We start from the raw sequence: 21,453 nt of genomic DNA, 5'->3' as shown, positions 1-21,453 counted from the left end.
TCTTCCTTTTGTGTCCTGTTTTATTTGCGCTGTTACCAAGCAAGACACTGAAGCCGATGTCTATCCGATTCGGCCTTTCGGTCACGGTATTAAAGCAAGGCTTTCTATGACTTTTTTATCGCGATGTAAGTACGCCAAAAGGCACTGCAGAAAGGTCACGTTCACACAAGGGGCTTCGGCAAAGGCACATGAATCATACCACACCTGTAGACAATAATTGGTCTTGACGCATAAAACGCAATACAGCACTGGAAGACACATGCGCAGTCTAATAGAATCCATGATGAATGTGAATGTTCCATCATGGCATTCGGGTCGCTCAGTATTCCCTTTGTATTCGTTGTGCGGGCGTTGGCTTTGAACTTCGACTGACTTGAAGTGGCTTTGCATTTTGCAGTTGGGATTTTGGACTTTCCAAGCGTTTTAATGGACTTTCGCTTGACCCAGTTTGCGTGGAGAAAGCTTTGATTTGCATCCATCTTTCTCTTAAAAAAGGGGCTTTCACTTATTTTTTTTTCTTGGTCTCCGGTGATTGTATGCGTCATATGACACTCTTCCTGGTGAAATACAATGTCCTCGGCACATAAAATTTCGCATGACGAAGGTCGCCTAGCAGCATCCTTAGCAGAGCACTTAGCAACAAACAATCATGAAAGAAAACGCACCTCCTTTGAAAACTTCTCTTTCTATTCCTTCTTTGCCTTTTGACTTGTCGAAAACAAGCGTTGCCCGATTGTCAGCATCACCTAACGCACACGGTCTTGTGCAGCAACCAAGGCGACGCGAAGTGGAGAATTGAATTGACCGGGCCTACACAATTTGTTGCGAGCACTTCATTCAATATTCCATCTCCTGCCTTCCTTTCCACCGTATTTTACTAGAAGCGCGAAAAGGAAGTTTTGTTCCCTTTGGCAAAAATACAAATAAAATGCCGAGCTAAATAGCCGAGTACGCGAGCAAGCTATGCCGCGAAAACTGGCTCAGCGTGTGTGATGGCCTGCAGGGCAAGCTGTCGGTGCGGAAGACGTGGTGTTTCCTGAGACATCTCGTCGACCCGCTGAGCAGCAAGACGGCCAGCAATCGCAATTTGATCAAGACACTGAACGCCTACAACGGGGACGGACAGCGCCTGCTGAACGACCTGGAACGGACATACTTCAAAACAGAGAAAGGCCAGTATCCGATCCCTGACGAGTATGCGGGGACGGAGAACCCGGACCTCGACGAACCTTTCACCACGGCTGAGCTTTGGTCCGCAATAGACGAAGGTAACAAGAGGAGTGCTCCCGGTACGGACACGATTACCTACAAATTGCTCGGTAACATGAGCAATGCGGCGGCAAGAGAACTGCTGGGTCACATCAACAAGGTCTGGGAGAAGTCGCGGCTACCGCCCGAATGGAAAACGGCCGAAGTCAGGTTCATACCGAAGCCCGGCAAACCGCTCAAGGTCGAAAACATGCGTCCGATATCGCTGACCTCCTGCGTGGAGAAGGTGGTCGAGCGCATGGTGTTCAAGAGGCTGCAAGCTCATCTAGATAAGACGGGACAGATACCGGCCACGATGTACGGCTTCAGACAACATCTAAGCACGCAAGACGTTATGATCCAGCTCAGTGAACTGGTGGTGAAGGAAGCAACGAAGACAGCACCGCGAGCGATACTGGCCCTGGATCTGAAAGGGGCGTTCGATAACGTGTCGCACGCGGCCGTGGTGGAAAATCTAGGAAGTAAGAGATGCGGCCGGCGTACGTTCGGCTACATCAAGGACTTCCTGACCAAAAGAACGGCAATGATCAGGATTGGCAAAGAGAAGTCAGAACCCGTGGAGCTCGGGGACAGGGGCACCCCTCAGGGGTCTGTCCTGTCGTCTCTGCTGTTCAACCTGGCACTCCTTCCCCTACCCTCGTTACTCGAGCGAATAGACGGTGAGAGCCACGCTTTTATACGCCGATGACATCACGGTGTGGACCAACCGCGCGGGCTCTGACGCCTGGATGGAAGGAGTGCTGCAGAGAGCGGCGGAGAGTGTCCACGGATACGCCAAGTCCTGCGGCTTGAGCTGCGCCCCGCAGAAGTCAGAACTGGTCATCGTCCAACCGGGCAGGCCAAAGAAGCAAGCACCCCCGAGCGTAACTGTAACCATCGACGGCACGCAAATCATACCGACTGAACAGATTCGGATCCTGGGCCTGTTACTCAGGGGAGACGGAAAAGCCTCGGCCGCCGTCACCAAGATCAAGCACTCGACTGAACAGATCGCAAGCACGATACGTAGAGTTGCGAACCGCAACCGCGGACTGAAAGAAGAAGACGCCCTGCGGCTAGTGCAGGCGTTCGACGTGTCCCGCGTAACCTACTCCGCCCCGTACCTCCGGCTAACGAAGGCGGACAGGGAAGCGCTGGACACGGCGATGCGTAAAGTCACCAAGATAGCCATGGGTTTGCCAATGTACTCGAACGAAAAGATTGATGAACATGGGCACACTCAACACCACGGACGAACTCATCGAAGCACACTTGCCCAACCAGAGAGTTCGTCTGAGCAGGACAGAACACGGAAGAGCCGTCCTACACAAGATAGGATGGCAGGTTGAACCACAGACGGAAGACGCACCACTCTCTTAGGGATTGCGTGACTCCATCACAACCAAACCGTTACCGCGCAACATGACAGTGGAATGGCACGAAGGCAGGCGGGCGGCGCGGGCCAAAGCCCTGGCCCGGAAGCTGGAGGAGGACCCCCAGGTCCGGTACGTGGACGCCTCACTCCCAAAACACGGAACAAAGGCCGTGGTGGCCGTAACGGACATCGACGAGCTGAAGACCTGCGCGTCGGTGAAGACTACGGACCCGACCGTGGCAGAAGAGGTAGCCATAGCACTGGCTCTAGCCATGCCGGAGGTCAGCACGGTGGTTACCGACTCCAGGAAAGCGTACGCAAGCTATCGGAAGGGGATCGTCTCCTCTGCGGCAGAAACTACACTCGAGAAACATCCCACAACACCGGGACGAGTCACCGAGCTCGTGTGGGTCCCGGCTCACTCGCTCGTGGAAGGCAACGTCACCGCCGACCACCATGCCCGAGAACTAGCCATCCGGGCCGAGGAGGAGCAACCACACCTTGTCACGAGTTATAAGGAGATCGTCCGCCTATACAAAGAAAATAGAACGAGGCTTCCGAAGCCACACAAGCAACTAAGCAGACGGCAGCAGACGATATGGCGCCGCTTACAGGCAGGGTCGCTCGCACACCCGGCGCTTCTGCACAAAACGTACCGTGCAGAACACGACAACACATGTCCGTTCTGCCGGGGAGACGGCACTCTCGCGCACAATATTGGGGAGTGCAAAAAACTCAAGACACCCCCCTACACATTTCCTCCTTCCCCCAATTCTAACCCGCTCGAGCAATGGGAGACTTTACTGTCCAGCTCTGACCTCGCCATTCAGCAACAGCTGGTGGCTCGAGGAGAAGAATTACTAGACACATATGGGTCCCGCGAATAGGGAACCACCCCATCTGGTGCCTGCGCGCACCATTCTTTATTTGAAGCTCAGTAAAAGGTATTCACTCACACACTCACCGCAACATCTCAGTGAACAAAAAACAATATTAGCAGCAAACGGGTCTGCAATAAGCCGTCATCATCACCGGTGATTAGTGGACATAAATTACGCCCACGCAAGTTAAGGCGTATGAACAAAAGACCAACAGGTCATGAGACCGTTAAGCGGAACCACAGAAGTACCAGTACCACACGGCATCTCAATTTCTATACTTTTTTTTCTCCGCTAAGCGGCGGTTGGGTGAAGTTTTTTTTCAGAATTTTCCTATCGCATTAACACTCGGGATTCCCAGTGCAACAAAAACACAATGCCAAGGTGTGAACCCTGCACCCCCGCGTACAAATCTGGGACATTAACGTAACGCAAACCACAAGAAGCGAGGTACAGGAGACACAAATTTCGCAGGGTAAGGCAGATACAATCCAAGTGCTCTGCAGTAGCCAGGAGGAGCCCGTCCACTCAAAAAATGGGGCATGGTACTGTGTCCGCCAGGTTATCCTCAAAGACGGCGTGAGGGTCACCCAGACGAAGTCGTCGGAGCAAGACATCATCTTGGCGAGTCAACCTGCCATGAAGAGCTTTACCGCGACGGCTGTGAGTGCGCGAGCGGTGCGTATGGGACATTGCTGAGTGCGCAAGCGGTGCGTCTGGTACATTGTTTTGAACAGAAGAAGAGAGTAGCGGCTGAAACAGGAACCAGGAGAACGAGGTATTGAACACGCACGGGATTTGTAACGGCATCTGCAGCCTGCATTCCAGGCTGACTTCAGCGTTTGTGCCATGACCCGAAAACGCGGCAGAGGTAAGTGTCCAGAATATCCTGAATTGCTACGAAGTCATTTCGTTGGACGTCAGAGATTTACAAATCTCTCCAACAGCGGCTGATTACCCATCTTGGTGGTAAACTGTGCTAGGTCCTAGGTGAGAGGGACATTTGTGTGCCGCAGAATATGAGCGCTGCGTTCCTGTGTTACGCTGTGTTGCAGAATATGAGCGAATAGTTACTATTTCGTCGAAACGTACGTTCACAGATTTGTTCAGGAGCCATGTTAGGAGAAAATAGAAGGGTAAGCAGAGAGTATCATCTACACTGGCTTCGACTAACAGAGCAGAGGAAGTGCTCGCAGTATTCATAGAAAGCAGAATCAGACCACCAAGGAAGAAAAAATGAGCAGTTCAGGAAAGACAGGGGGGTTAGCATTAAAAATTTTGGGTTGGCTCATTGGGTTGGCTACACTACACATGACATTCCGGCCTGAACACGGGAAGAGGAGCGGCATCTGAGTCGGGAGCAAATTTTGGTTGCGGGAATAACGACGCTGATGAACTAATCCGCGGCTGTCCTTCTGTTGGAGAATTAGGACCGGGGGATGGGTGAAGTTTACTGGATGCGTGAGGTGCAGTTTTTATCATCGAAGCCCACTTTTAGATGCAGAGCATCTGATTCACTCGCCTTGTCCCTCCGGCGTCGTCGTCGTTGTCGGCGTTGTCCGCCCCTCCCCCATTCTCCTCGCCGCACCAGCTGCGCTCTCCGCCGCTCACCCCCTCTCCTCTCCGATAGCGAACACTCTCTCGCGAGGGGCAGTGGATTGGATTGGATTCGATTGGCATGGATTGGATTGGATTGGCTTGGATTGGATTATATTAACGTGGATTGTGTTGGATTGTGTTGCGTCATAGCCGCGGCACGTTGCGTCATAGCGGCAGACGCGCTGGGGCCGGCGCATGTGCAGTACTGTCTTTTCCGCGGTTTCCTCTCCTTCTGGCGCGCTGTGCATATAACCGGTGTGCCGTTCTCCGGCGAAGCAACATCCACGCTTGGCTCAAACACCTAGAGTCCACGCCGCTTTACAAGTACGCCAACGTCGTCATCGACTGGGACCGGCTTACGCAGTCCCCTCAACGTTATGCGCGCTATAAAACGCGGCCCCTTCGCCGCTCCGCCTATGCGTCGCATCTACACAGGGGTTCCCGCGAGGGGAGGTGGGAGTTTTTAGCGTATCCTTTTTGTCGTTACGGGAAAACCTGAAGCTCCCATTGTGGAAAAAAATCAGAGTGGTTGCAGCGCGGAACTGGACATGGCCGTTGTTGTACATACAAAATTAAAAACACATTTAAGCTCCTACAATATCCAAGCCGTACTCCTCAGAGTAGCAGCCAAGGTAGCTTCCACTTAGGACGTTGCCGACAGCGAAACACGAGCTAGCTTAGTGTGAGCCGCCTGCCAGTAAACGTGATGGTACGTGAACAAAACAAGTGTACTCCAGGCAGTTAAAAGTGATTCTGGGGAAGCTGTACCGAGAGGTAGCGGGGCAAGTCTACACTTCGAAGCATTCGCGCAGAACTGGGAGCAAACGAAACCTAAGATAGAGTAGCAAACAGCAGGCCCTGTATGTGTCTCCATCTTTGCCTTCGTTTCTTTATCTTTGAAAAATATCGTCACCAGAAGCCAATGATTTGCCCTCCAAAGCATGTGGGCATACTTAAGTACACCGAGAAATGTTTTCATCCGGTTTTATCTCGCTTGGTTTAGTCGCCATTTTTAGCCAGGTTTTCTTTTGTTATCGCAATCGCCAGACGGTAGTGTGTATTCCTGAATACCTAAACTAGTGGCGAAACAGTTATACACCTTGTGTAGCCTCAAATGCACCGGTTTCCAGCGCACTAAACAATTTTGGTATATATATTAGTCCCACTCACCAGTTAGGTCACTTTGGAAATGTATTGCGTGTATATACCTACTGTCAGCAATATTTTGTTAACATCGGCAAATTTTAGATTAACTTGAATTGAAAACGCCTCCAAAAAAGCTCGGAGGTCAGCCAAGATACGGTATGCTTTCAAAATAACAAATGCTGCTGCTTGGGATAGACAAACAGCCCGCCTAAATAAGTACAGGCGCAAGTGTGGTCGCCTATCGGCCTCTATCGGCTGCTGCTGAAATCACAAGCGAACGAATAGAGAAGGCGCGAGAAATCGCTGGTTTGATCAAGCAGGAGTACACAAGGGAGTTACGCGTGCGTGGTAACGGGTGTGGTAACTGGCACCAAACAGCGTTGGATGTCAAATTGGTCGCGAAATGCAAGTAGAAAGGTGAAGAAAATATTAACCAGAAAAACTCACGGGAGATCATTTGACAGCCTGTGAACGCTATCATTAGGACGTTTTCTAAACGACGCGAAGAACACGCACGCCCGTGTGTAGCACGTTAGGCGCACGTTAAAGACTCTAATGTGTTTTAAAATCATTAAGAACCGCCCACTAATGCACGTGCACTTGATGCCCCAAATGCAGCTTCGGCGCGTCAAATATCTAAAACTAATTTAAATGCAAATATTTGTAACGTAAGTTCAGTTGCTCTTCTTCGAATTTCTCGTTTAATTAAACGTGAGTTTCTTGTTTTCTCCTTTTGCTATTGCATTACTTTGTATTCTTTACCCAGAATTAACTAGGGGGGGAGTCAGCTAGACATAATGGGCGATATTTGCGATTGAGATTTTCGGCAAACTAATACACGTTTGGCGCGCTGAATACCACGTAATTCGGCTTTTTTTCGCATGCCTAAACAAATGAAGTATCATAAGTAAAGGCATGCCTTATCACTTTTGATATCAGGAAACTTTTGCTGGGTAACGATCTTTCAAGCGTGACAGCAGTGAAAACTTTACCACGCAAAGTAATGCCAAACATCAGCGAATCAACAAGTTATGGAAACAAATTCCTATCGACTATAACTCTAACTTTTACCTTTCAAACATAAGTACAAAGGCGTACTTTGGAATGTTTTAGCCGTTTTTATTGTACTTGGCACTGTCCGAAAAGAAAATCGTTTTTTTTTTTTTTTTTTTTTGAAGAGGGGGAGCAGCTTGTGCATGGGTGAGAGGTTATAGACAGTAACACGTGTAGGCACAATTTACGCAGTGTGATACTGGCGGACACTGTGATGTGAATTTGCGATATGAGTAAGTGTGACGAGTGCGATACAATTTATTTTTTTGTGTGTTCGCTGCTTTTTCAGCCTTTCCACGTTTCATGCACATGTAGCCTTTTTCCGTGTTGCTGTTGGATAAACTGGGTCAAAGTTTAGCGTGTTTCGTGTCCTCTTTACGTTTGTCTCTGTTTAATATTCGCTAGTGCGACGAATTTATTCCTTTTTATTTGGCCTGAGTGGGTACTGCTTACTCAAGTTGAGATCGGGCTTGGCACCGGGTCCTGATCAGGTAACCAACAAAATGCTGAAGAATCTCGAGGACCACTCCATCACAACTATTGCAGGCTACTTCAACCATTATTGGCAACAGGGCACGCTGCCAAAATCCTGGAAACATGCTAAAATCACATTTATTCCCAAACCAGGAAAACCGCTTGCTTTGGAACACCTCCGGGCCATTTCCCTCACCTCGTGCCTGGGAAAGCTGTTTGAGCATATTATTCATGCCCGCTTGGTATCCCACATTCAAAATTTCTACCCCTTCCCCCACTCCATGATCGGTTTCCGTTCGGGCCTGTCCACGCAGGACATCCTCCTTCAAATCTCCCGCGAAGTAATAATCCCCAAAAAACAACTTGGACACGGCGGCTATCCTTGCCTTAGATTTGACCAAGGCCTTTGATAACGTGCCCCATAATGACTGGACTGGAATCAACCAACCCGGGGCTTTGCACGTACAACTATATACACAGTTTCTTGTCCAACCGCAGTGCCATCCTCCAGATTGGTGGCATTACCTCCGACCCGGTCTATCTCCCCTCCAAAGGAACGCCTCAAGGACCGGTACTATCTCCCTTGTTGTTTAATTTGGCCATACTTAACATCCCCCACCGCCTAGAGCAAATTCCTAGTCTTAAAGGGACACTGAAGTGATTTGTAAACAATGCGGGATTGCGAGCGCAAACTGTAGTCCGGAGTCCCTGGGCCCTGTTTCGAACACTCTGTGCGCGTTTACGCGAATTTATTTAGTAGAAAAATCAATTCGAAAATGCTGTCCTCCTCTCTTTACGCTCGCCCATTTTCTGTGGCGTTATCGTGTGACGTCAGCAGGAGAGGAGCTGACAATTGGCTGCGCTACTGCACGGCTCGCCGACCTTCCGCGACCGAGTCAGTCGGCCCACCGTTTAGTCCGCCGGCCGCCAACGGGTCGTCGCAATTCGCTCGATCAGTTGAAACTAAGCCACAACACGTTTGGGAATGGAAGAATGCGCCTTTATTTACTTCGTTAGTTTGTACACTGTATCGCTGCAAAAGCGCGTGCACATGCGACGCTTCGCTGACTGGTACACCAGTAGGAAAACCCAGGTGAAAAAAACAATTGGAGGCCCAATTGGACCTGTTGAAAACACGATTGGGCCAAATGGAACCATTTGAAAACACAAATGGTTACATTTGGCCCAATCGTGTTTTCGGCAAGTCCAAATGGTCCTCCAATTGTTTTTTTCGCCTGGGAATATAAGGCCTCTTGAAGGGGGAGAAGAGTGAGTACTATTAGGAAATAAAATCAACTGATATTTTTACCGTACAGCGTAAAACTAGGGTGCGGGAAGCACTTTTTTGCGCTGGGCGAACAAGCAGAGCGGTCAGCAGCACGACTACGCATCTGCGAACGCTTTCCCGTCTACGAAATGCAATTGCTAGACGTGAGCTATTGTGGAAACTCGGGGGACGCTTACTGCACGAGCGCAATACAACAAATAGTCACCTAAGCTGCTTAAAATACTAAAACTAAATAAAAGTGTAAACTGGTTATACATTATATACCTTATCTTTTCCATTACTGCCAGCGGCCCCCTGTGGCCTAGTCGTTTGGGGTGCTAGGCATGTCTTCGCAAGTGTTTTGCCAGTCACAAGTTCGAATCGCCGCGGGGACGTGCTTTTTTTTATGAGTTAACTTTTTTGTTTTTTGCCAATGTTTTCTATACTGAGTTCACCTTTTTTTGGGCCGCAACGTTCATTGCTCCACGAACTAGTCCACAGAACTCGCGCAGGCGGCTGGCACTGCCGCGCTAGCGAGTTCTCGTTGGCGTGCTGTTGCCATAAGCACCGACTGCTTGCGGGCAGTGGGCACAGTCCAGAATCAACAGACCCTTGGCCTGGTGCGAACACGCTTTTTACGATACAGGCATGAGCGAGGCAAGCTCCAAATATGGGGGGAAAGCGCATGCATTTGAGCGTCTGCGGGGACGCGGAGGGCGTTCATGCACTGCGTAGGCCTCAGATAGTGAATGCTACGATTCCAAGCCGTCCTGGGAGGCTTATCTTATGCATTTTACAGCCGACAACATGGCAGAAGCGCGGTACTACGATAACTGGGATATTGAGAATGCCCATCCAACGACGCCATCGAATGTCAAACATGTTGTTTTACAGACCGAAACCGAAACCGAAACTTGTTTGATTGCTAACCTTGGGCATCGTCCAATCATGGCGCCCCCTCCTCCCAACGTCACAGCTTAGTTTGTGCGGCCTCCGCAAACCGCGCATGGTAGTTTTTCTTCTTTCGCGCTTTGTAAAATAATTACTGATTTGTCAACCCGATAAATGATGAAAAGTGAGCTGATTTGAGCCAGTCTACACAGTGCAAGCAAAAACGGGAGCTTGACAAATTCACTTCAGTGTCCCTTTAAATTCAGCCTTTACGCCGACGACATCACACTGTGGGTCTACGGCGGAAGCGACTCCCATATAGAGGAGACCCTACAGGAGGGAGTACAGACAGTAGTAGAAGAAGCCGCCAAAGCGGGACTCGCTTGCTCCCCCAGTAAGTCCGAACTCCTCCTGCTACAACCAAAAAAGATCTAAAGTATCACCCGACATTAGAGTTCAAATAGAAAACAACCCGATTCCAGAGGTCTCTACCCTTAAAATCCTGGGGATGCTTATCCAAAATAATCGGACTAACGTGCAATTCCTCCGAAAATTAGAACAACACGTTATTCAAACTATAGGACTCATCAGACGAATCTCCAACCGCCGCAGGGGTCTCAAGGAAGAGGAGAGGATCAGGCTGGTCCAAGCTTTTATTATCAGCAGGATCACGTACTCCCTGCCCTGCCTGAACCCGACTTCCACTGAATTGGACAAGGTCAATCGGCTCATCAGAAGGGCATACAAATCTGCCCTCCACCTCCCCCTTAACACACCCACTGCCAGATTTGAAGGTCTTGGTGTGCACAATCAGGCAGAGGAGCTTATTGAAGCCCACCTTTCCAATCAGGTCGTCCGCTTGTCTAAAACTCCCACTGGAACCCATATTCTCACGCTGCTAGGTATAGGTCGTATTGACTGCCCTGAGGCTAAAATTCCCCTCCCTTCTGAAACCCATGCAAAGCTTATCATTAAACCAATACCCCGCAACATGCATCCCATATACCACGCGAGCCGCAGGGAACAGAGAGCACGTGCTCTCCAAAAACGACTCCCCGCTCGATCCGACGTGGTCTATGTGGATGCTGCAGAATATAGACACCGCGCCGCATTTGCCGTTGCAGCTATAAACGACCCGGATAATCCCCCTCTAGACTCTCTAACCTTAAGTACTCCCCATCCCGCCACGGCAGAAGAGGCGGCAATAGCTTTAGCCCTCTCCCAAAGGCCGACCCCCTCGATAATAATCTCCAATTCTAAAGCGGCCATTCAAAATTTTGCCAGCGGCCATGTTTCGCCACAGGCATCCAAAATTCTCTGATGCCACCCACCCGACTCCCCGGTAGAAATTGTCTGGACTCCGGCGCACGCTGGCCTCGCGGGTAATGAGGCTACCCACAATACGGCTCGAGGGTTTACAATCCGAGCCGGGCCAAGCCTCGAACCCTATCACGGAGCCAGATCCGCCAGAGACAGGCTTCTTACGTACAAAGAAATAACCGTTCATTACCACCTTGACCGCCGTAGGTACCCCCCGGCTCACGTCAACCTAACTAATTCCGAAGAACACATGTGGCGTCTCCTTCAGACGAACACGTTCCCTCATCCCACTATACTCCACCGAATCCACCCTTCACTATACCCTTCCCCAGAATGCCCTGCATGTAGAGCCCTCGCCACCCTTCCCCACATCTTCTGGGGGTGCCCTAAAGATCCCTTTCGCCTAATTTCCTCTTATGAGCAGTGGGAAGAGGTGCTGGGGAGCTCAGACCTAGAGGTACAAACCTCCTTGGTCACCAGAGCTGCCGATGCGCCACCCGGCACAAGCCAGCGGCCACAACCGCCCCTTGAGCCACATAAAGCTCAATAAAAATGTTTTCTCTCTCTCTCTCTCTCTCCGCGGTTTCCTCTCCTTCAGGCGCGCTGCGCATATAATCGGTGTGCCGTTCTCCGGCGAAGCAACATCCACGCTTGGCTCAAACACCTAGAGTCCACGCCGCTTTACAAGCTTATGCCAACGTGGTCATCGACTGGGACCGGCTTACGCAGTCCCCTCAACGTTATGCGCGCTATAAAACGCGGTCCCTTCGCCGCTCCGCCTATGCGTCGCATCTACACAGGGGTTCCCGCGAGGGGAGGTGGGAGTTTTTTGCCTTTGTTAGGTCAATGTCCATGGCTCCGCAGCACACTGAAACTGTGAGGACCGTCGTAACGAGCATTTGCAGGGCTTCGGTGAAGGCACAGCCGAAGCGGCTACCGATCTTCTGTACTACGTTCCATCTCAACTTCCCCGACTTTCGGAGCTGAGATAGCCATTCGTTGGGGGTGCCTATCTTGTGGAAGGCAATGTCTAGTATTGGAGTCCAGCGATCTCTCAATCGCGAAATGGCGATTCAGGGTACAGTGGAACTGGGAACGCTCAGGTTCAGAGCCCTGAATGATCAGACACGGCGTCGTCTTGGTTGGAGACACTTCTCTTTAATTTAATTTTCGCACAAGCATTAGTATCTGCCACAAAGAGAAACATCACAAGGCAAACACTTGCAATTACTAGCTAGGTGTTGCCTTACCAGGGTCACACATGCCCAACTGGCTCCACTGGCAACCACGGTCCTTGTTAAAAAGGTTGAGCTAAGAACCTTCCCTTACCTTTGCCTGCAAGCTGGTTTGATGGGACATTAAAACTATCTGCAAGCGAAATATCAGCACACACTACTTGTGCAGTTGATGTGCTGTGTGGGGTGGCTTCAATATTGTGCATCATGAAGAAAGTACCTATGTTTGGCGACGTTGATTGATTGATTGATTGTAGGGTTTAACGCGCCGACGCAACGCAGGCGATGAGGCGCGCCGTAGTGGAGGGCTCCGGATTAATTTTGACCACCTGGGGATCTTTATCTTCGCCGAAATCTCGTACACACGGGCGTTTTTGCTTTTCGCCTCCATCAGAAAAGCGGCTGCCGCGGCCGGGAATCAAACCCGCGACCTCGTGCTCAGCAGGCGACGTATCCAACCATATAAAAGAAGTCCATTTCTTGGCTGCAACTTTGTGTGTCTACTTCGTGTCTTTCCCCCCAACTGTTTTTCGATCACAGCTTGTTTAGATTTACTACATATACCATCCTGTCATGCGCATACAAACTGATTCACCAGAACTACAGGCAGAGATGGACAATACATACTATGAATCACACAAGCCCTGAGATGTGGTATATTTATTGACTTCAGGCAACACAGCGTCAACAGAAAAACAGCAGCAACAAGCTTGATCTTTTACGTGAAAGACGCCACCAACTTGCAAGGGTGCTGGTTTCGACTTGTTCGCAAGGCATTGTGACAAGAAATCAGTGCTAAGACAGACAAAGACACAATACGGGATGAGAACTTCCAACAACTTCAGTTCAAACAGTTACCCTATTCATACTCGACATGATGTGGCGCATGTACTAAGACAGCCTTAATCATGTCATCTCCGGCCCAAAAAAACAAGTTCCTCTTTGTCAGTGGTACTGATACCCTGCATTTGCAAAGTCAATTGAGCCTCATTTATCAGTCTGTCTTTTCTGTTTGGCAATACTTGTGCACTTATTGTAGACATGAGTACAGCCACATGGCTTTCGTTGCATTGTTACTGATTCTCTTTTACATTGTTGCGCATACAGTGCTGGTCATCAAGGCATTGTCCAGGCTGCACAACACATCTTTCTTTCTCCACAAGATTGTGGATAAGTCACTAAAATGCATCACTAAGAATGACGGGATACAGGACTCCGCGGAGGTGACAGTCTCTTGAAGGTGCACTTGACTATACTACAGGATAAAATGGATCCGAGATGAAATGATCCCACCTCTGAAAAATAACTGCAAGACAGTTTGCTCTTGTCTTTAGGTGGCAATGACACCGCAGTCATTTATACGGCGTTTTTCCTCGCAAGTTAGCAGGTTAGCATGACGTAACAAATAATACCCGTCTTTCACGTCAATAAATAACGCATTGAATTCCTCGTTCAGATGTGACATGAAGCGTTTTACAATCTCTGCAGAGTTTCTAATCCCATATCAATCATGAACAGCCTGAGGTACTAAAGTTCTCTTCCAAGAAATTTCCTTATATAAGCATGCATACTTTGCCCATAGAATCTGCACAAAAGACTGCCTTAATTAAGCACTGTGGGCCTCTTTCGAAGCCAACTTTTATTCACGATCACCGGAGATCACCAGACTGCCTCACTATGTGAAGAATTTTTAAATCGAATATCAATGTAAGAGAAAAGAAAAACTTCAGTACAACATCCAGCTACAGGAAGACTGGGGAAAAATAACCAAATGACGTGGCTGCAAAAGCACGCGCAGAAAAAGCTCACCTCATGAAAGACTACCTCCGAGCGCATAGAAAGGCTACCACTTTCAAAGAGCGCATGCAAAGCTGGAAGAGCAATACAATACCCTACGTCCGGGAGCACATCACAACTCTCCGCAGTTACACACACAGAACCAGTATATACTTATGCACAAGCAAACACTACAACATGCAGAATCTCTATTTACAAAAAGTCCGCAACTTGAAACCCTCAACAACCAAGTCTGCTAAGGCAAGCTTCACTGCACGACACTCCATCAAGGCTCAGTGAGGAATGAGTATTTCGCCAGTGATCTATGAGGGGAGAAGAAAAAAATGTTCAAGTGGCTTGGCAAAATAAAATGTGCCAAAACATCCTTTGGCAGCGAGTTCTTTGCAGAGAATTGTGTCGAATGGGTTACACGACACGGTAGAAATGACTAGTAGAACAAGATTACAATAGAAGCCTGTATATTAGGGCAATGCTATGGCAGTGGTGCGAACTTTCGTTCCAGCCCAAGTCAAAAGTACTAGACAGCACTACAAGAACTTCCCACACTGCTACTGAAAACAGTGACGCTTACACATTTTTTTAACAGACCACCAGGCAAAAGCAGCAAGTGTAGTAAGCTTTTACAATGCTTTGTAAAAACAAGTGATACTTGTCTTTATAAAGCATGGCAGGGTTCCTGGGTTCAATTTAGTATTTTTTAAAGCAAACATTGTACATAATTACGATAACATAAGTAGCTCGAGGTCGACAGCTGTTTGAAAGTACAAGAACCTACATCCAGCTGATGTGTGTGAAAGTTCTTCTTGCATCACAAAAAGTAACCTCAACAACGCAAATTCCCGCAATGTGCATTTAAAGCCTTTTGGGTGCAAAAACGTTAAAAGACTGAAACAAGAAAATTATAAAATCACGACAGAGCTTATTAAGTTCGCTGCTTCTCAAGGGGTCATTTTTTGTGTAATAGCAGGAAGAGTGATCCTTTGTTCTAAGCATGCATCTCACGAGAAAAGAAAACAGGAGACCACATTTACAACGCATCCTATAAACAGCAGAAGAAAATGTACAAAATATTTTAGATGTGCATATATATAAAGAGCCTAAAAACAATGTCAACGATGAGTGTGAAACAAAACCAATTGTCCCTGAATTCAAAAGCAGGGTCACAGCCAAGGTACGTGTACAATGCGCGTAACAAGTTCCAGTCAAGAGCACCACAGAAATGACATCGTCATGCTGGAATAAAAGCAACCTGGGTCACTCTGCAACCTACGGTCAATAATAAATAAGGCTGCAATAACGTTGCCCTTGTTCATAACCTTGTTGAGCCCACGAGGAGAGGAAAGTCACGGCTTGACCTTCACCAAATGGCTTTCCATCTCTCGTTGCTTGACAAGCAATCCCTGGAACAGAAAGGTAAGTTAGAGATGCGCAAGTATCTCGGTGGCAACTCAGCAAGAGCAACAAATTCTTTGCTACCTTTACCGAGATTTCAGTCAAAATCTACCGTATCTTTGTGCTTGCAGTTATACCTTGTCAAAGTCTACCACCTACATTATTATATTTAAATGCATTTCGTCTTCCTCAAGAGCAAGAAGTCACATTACTGTGAAGCGACATAACTCTCTCTTACATTCTGCTGGTTGCATCTCGAAGAGCAAGGCGCTCCATCATCTGCTGCAGGATTTATGCCTGACCGATACGCATGGGCTGTTTTGCAAGAAAATCAGGCCTATTCATACTTGCGAGTGCAGCGACTATAGTAACATGACCTCTGTCACTATAGTCGCTCTCGTCACAGCAACTAGAGCGATTAGTCTCGAGCAATTTTCACTGCCACTGTTGCAGCCCTCACTCTGGCAGTGGAACAACGTTACATCCAGCCAAAATGCCCAAATATTTTGCATCGGAACCATTAAACTTTGGTGGCACCAGTGGCAAGGAACCATCTCGAACACCCATTTCACAAACACCAAAGTTTTATGAGCTGCAAATTTAGTTCCAAGCAGTGCATCAAAAAAATGCTTCTCTTATTGTATTCACCAGGGTTCATAGTATTGGAAATACAAAGATTATAGTTTTATGACTAACACTGTTTTGTCTATTGTTCCTCCAAAAACAACTAATTATCTCTAATTGCCTTGGGAACTAATTGACAGACTAAAAAAATAATGGCATATGTGACATCAGTGGGCAAAAAGCAGCAAGACTGACAAGTCTCAAGAAGTTTGCATAAAAATTAAAAGAAGCTATTTTAAGAGCCATGTCTCCCCTTAAAGGGGCACTGACACAAAATTTTGAAGGTGAGATAACAACGGAGATAGATTGGTGGGAACACATTTACATCATCTGCAAAATATCAGCGGCGAATACAGCCTAGAACATATTTAAAATCAATTTTAAAGTGTGCGTAACGCAACCGAGCAGCCAGCAGAGGACCACGCGCAATCGACATATTGTGTAAATAAACAACATCCAAACACGTCACGAGTTTGTGTTTGCCGCTTCCGCACTGCCGGCGTTTTTTGCCGGCTCGCCCGGCTCGCCGCTCCAATCGGAGAGCCGGAGGGCGGAGCTTCTGCTCTCGAGAATGAACGACCCGATCGTTGGCGGCGGAGGCGCCGTGATTTCGTCAGCTCATCGGGCAGCTGGCCGCGACCAAAGTTCTACAACGATTCCAGGCACTCTGTTTCTATTACTGTTTATTACCATTGGATGCGAAAACGCGCCGGAGGCACGAAAAGCCCACTGAGCTAGCCGCACGGTCGCTGTGCAGGCGGCGGCCACGGCCGCAAAGTGGCCCAGGCCGGCGCAGGTAGCTCGAGTGATAGCTTGTTACCGCTGTACGAAATTGTCCCCAAGTCCCGACCATGGCGGCTTACATGAGAAAGGAGTTAATGATGCGATGGCGGGTTGCATTAAAAATTGTCATCTGCACCGCTTACGAGAGCGGCACTCGAATATCCGCCGCAGTGCTAAGCCGAACACATCTGTAGGCGGACCTGTAGGCAGACCGGCCGGCTGCTCCCAGCGCGCGTTTTGCCACCCACCGTCTCGAACGTCGCGCATCGTTCTTTAGCCGCGGTAGCATTTGCACTCGCAGCACCTGCGTCATATCCACAGTCGCTTTTTATTTAAGCGCCTCACGAGATCACTACGTGGTGGCATTCGCAGAAACTGCCGTCGATGCGGATTCGACAGTGCTACGGCGGCTCTGCTCTGTGATATCTCTCCGACGGTCACGTGGTCAGCTTTGTTCACACAAAATCCACAAAATCCATCGTTTCGCGGCACTCGCTGAAACCGAAACTGCGACTGGCCGCATTGAAAATGCCTCTAATTAAACAACCGTCGCACGCTGAAGCAAATGAGGTTTCTACAGGTTGTAAGTAGGTCACTAGCTACTTATCGCAACAAAAAAAACAAGATGCAAAATTTTTGTGTCAGTGCCCCTTTAATGTCAAAGTTTGAGTTGAACTATGCTGCGACGATAAAAAGGTGCCTCAACGGATTTCCCGTACAAGGAAACTATCACAATCGTCCGTTAAGAACAGTTTCTGCTTGGCTGCACAGGAACGTCACGCTCTCCCTTGCATGCAAAAAAGGGAACTGGAACCAAAGTTTTTGCACATCGTGGGCACAGCAATAAATCGCTGAGTGTGCCTGGAGCCGTGCCGCAACCCCAACAACCGGTAAACCCCACGCAGTTGCAGAACCAAAAACAAGCAAAAAAAAAATTTCATTTCATAATCATCTACCCACAACAAGGTTATGACGCATTCGAATGCAACATTATGAGCAAGCGGCCATCGAACAGACCCAAAAGGATCACATTGCATCAAGCCAAGGTGTGAACACGAACCTATACTTGGTTACAACTCAAGAACGGCACCACCTCATGTAGTCTATCACTCCGCCAAAGCGCCGGACCCGTGACGTCAGTGCACGCGCGTTTTGAAAGGGGTTTGCTATGAATGCGTAATATCGTCTGCCTTGTCTCGCGCAGTTTGTTTGTCGTCACTGGAGTCGTTTATAAGCATATTAAGTCCAAAAAATCACGGGGACAGCTCGCGCCATGTTCAAAATATTCCCAGTAACGCCCTACTTGCGCCGCGCGGAGAAACATCCGGCTACGGTGATAAGGCACAGCGGAAACTTCCGGTGCCGTTCTTAAGTTGTCACCGAGTATAGGCGAAGCAACGTGCTGCTCTGCGCCTACCATTTATGCGTGGTATGGAAGGAGGAGTCCTAGTGTTTGATTAGTCCGTTCAGTTGCGCCGTTGAAAGTGTTGGGCGACATTTCCCTGCCACCAGTGGCAACATACCTGCGTGCAACACTGCACCACCGGCCTGTCAGCATCCGTTTGACTTGCAACGTAGCATGCCCCAAGACAAGCTGCTTGCCTCCCCCACACCAATGAAACAAGGCAAGCATTGTTACCAAGAGCCTGACCTGGTCACTCTGTGGTCAAGCTATTGTGGCAGGCTCTTCCAAGCCAACATGGCTATGTTCTCGCACTTGGAAAATACAAGGAAAGGAGCGGCATTTGTGCTGGATGAGAAAAAAAAGAAGCGTTCAAAATTATTTCTGCGGGGGCATAGCTCCTCGGTGCAGCTTCAGCGAATAAAGTCAAGATTTGTATGGAAATTTAAATCGGTCGTGAGAAGTGGACTTGCACGGTGGGCGAGAATCAATGTGGTGCAACTCAGTAACTAAGACAGGAATTCTTCAAGCGGAGCCAGTGATTAGCGAGCATTCAGTGCTACAACTCGAAAGGACATGAACTCCTTGCGATATGGCCTATTTCGAGATTCACCACCGAGTTACAGAGTCCCTACCTGCCGCAGGGTGAACAGCTGCTGCAGGATCTTGTCCTGCCGGCGAGTCGGGCAGCCAGTCACCAATTCCGGGTGCACCAAAGGATCCTGCAAGGAATAAGCATAGCAAGGACTTTTGAAGCGTAAAGTCACGGTCACCGATCACGTTGAAAATAAAATGCTCGATGTTTCCCCACCGCTTTCTTGTTCACCGTTCAAATGGGGCAACGACTGCTTCAAACCAGTGGCCCCACCACCACACGTTAACGGAGACCCTTCCGTGGGCTTGTGGTACGAATGGTCGTAGTCTTGGCCAGTTCTGCGTGGCGATGTTGCCTGTCACGACAGCTACTCTGGACGTTTAGCCAGCATTCCGAAACCATTTCAGGGAGGGAGGGGGGGAATAGTGCATATAACAGAGCACAGCCACACTCTAAGGCTTGACCCCTGCAAACTTTCATCAGTGGCCCTTCGTTGAAGCCATCTCACAACTTGTGCGTCTATCGCTCCCCTCCACCTCTGGTTTGCATGCTTTACGGATGTCACAAGCAGAGTTACTTGATATAGGAGTTGCGAAACTCCCCATAGGCCCCATGTATCAAAAAGTGGCCCTAAGATTGGTCCACTGCTTTGGATTTTGTTTTACAGTGGCGCCTTCTTTTGGTGACAAAATAAACTATACAACTTGCTTCGCCGCTCGACGACCTGGGCGAAAAATGGTATTTGAGTGCTTACGTAAATTTGTTATGCCGAAGTAGCCCAATGTGTTGAACTATGCAAGTGTTTTATATGCATACGGAGCAAAAGTAGTAAAAAGAAATGCGACCATGGGGTCAACCGTCGCTTACGCACTGTCGTCTGCTGCACGTCCTCTTCGGTCTTCTGGCGGCAAAAAAATAAATAAGTCGCTTCGACGGCTTTATGCCAGCTGAAACTGATTATTTAGAGCCGCTTGATCGGCTTCTGGATTATTTTTGGCATACAATGAGCTGTAGGCCAAAGGATAACTCCGAATTTGGTACTTCAGTTCGGACCTATGTTGTGCCGGAGTGCCCGCACAAGCGCTAACCCGTCGAGGCAGTTGCGCAGACGCAGAAACATTCTCCACAAAGAAACGCAGTTAGGAAAGCAATGAATAACTTAAGCAAGTACAAAAATAAAAAAAATTATCCACATTTAAAACAAAATTTAAGGTTAAATTGTCAGTTTGAATATTTAGTTTGTTTTTTGGGTAGTGCGTGCGGTGGCCGCAGTGGCACCACCGTACGCTAGATCCAAAGGAGGGGGGGGTCCAGGTGCGGGCCGTTTTTTGAGGCGGAGTTTCGCAACTGCCTACATCGAAGAGCTCTGGTCACAAGTATTGCCCCATCTACAGGCCCCAAACGTGATTTGGTCAGGACTTGTTGCCTCCTCGCCAAGAAAGATTGGAGTTTCGTCTGAGCAGAGACACAGGTGTAGACTGCTCAGACCAATAGCAAGCGCAACTGGAAGACACCTTCGCTAAAAGTGCATCCCAGCGATCATCAAACCCTCTAAGATTCAAATTGCAAACGAAGAACGAACCCATGCGTCGGTTTTTCGCACCCCAAGTAAACGCATCTACAAATGGTGTAAATGTATACCGATGCGTGGGTTATGAGATAAACGTATACTACTGCACTTCATGATCAATGCATGTTGTATTGTCTTATTTAGAACAGTTCCTTTTTTGCGATTTTCAAGTAACCGTTTTGACACAATGGAAGCCCGGTTTCATGCACGCCCCGTGTGTCCAGGGATCTTACCAGAGCTTTTCGGTCGGTCCCACTAAGAAAGCTTTCGCTTTAAAAAAACACAAGAAAACACCCTTAAAGATGCACTGTGATGGAATTTTCCTGTGACGTTTCTTTTTTTTTGCTGCTGTGGGTGCCTAACAGCCAAAGTAATCATACAGCGACGCATTAGATGGTCAACCGCAGCGCAAATAATTATTTACAGCCTCGTCTATTCGTGCCAGTTTCGGTTTCGACGAAACGAACATTGAAGTGGCCTCTATGACAGGACAGCGCTACTAAATGCCACTGTTCTCATCGCACCACGGCCGGTATGGACGCGTGGTAGAGTGAGTGAGCGCGTCCACACTGGCGCGGTCGCATGCACCCGGGCAGCACGTGACAACAGCAGCCAGTGCCTTGGCTACGTCATGGCAGCCTTCTGTCGGCAGTTTGGGGCTAGGTGCTCGACGCATTGTGCTGATGTCGATGCCAGAAGGGTATTCGTTCTGAGCTTTGTTAGGCGTGCAAAGATTAAAATTGATTTAAAATATGTTATACTGCACAGTTACGCAGTTTAAACTTCCAGGGAGATATCTCCATA

General features: G+C 48.6%; 1 protein-coding gene across 1 annotated transcript in view; it reads right to left on the bottom strand.

Moving 5' to 3' along the window:
* Positions 1-13,131: 13,131 nt before the first annotated feature.
* The window catches only part of LOC144153573 (uncharacterized), an 83,799-nt gene continuing 75,477 nt past the window's right edge, over positions 13,132-21,453 (bottom strand). The window contains exons 15-16 of the mRNA XM_077685193.1: positions 19,120-19,206; positions 13,132-15,683 (exon numbers count right to left, since the gene is read on the bottom strand). Of these exons, the coding sequence (XP_077541319.1) occupies positions 15,627-15,683; positions 19,120-19,206 (144 nt within the window). The 3' untranslated portion in view covers positions 13,132-15,626. The remainder of the gene's footprint in view (positions 15,684-19,119; positions 19,207-21,453) is intronic.

This window comes from Haemaphysalis longicornis, unplaced genomic scaffold (assembly GCF_048455015.1).
Source record: "Haemaphysalis longicornis isolate Haplotype H1 unplaced genomic scaffold, Haemaphysalis longicornis Haplotype H1 scaffold_9, whole genome shotgun sequence".
Taxonomy (NCBI): Eukaryota; Metazoa; Arthropoda; class Arachnida; order Ixodida; family Ixodidae; genus Haemaphysalis; species Haemaphysalis longicornis.
The sequence above is the reverse complement of the archived record's forward strand: the minus strand, read 5'-3'. Positions and strand labels throughout refer to the sequence as shown.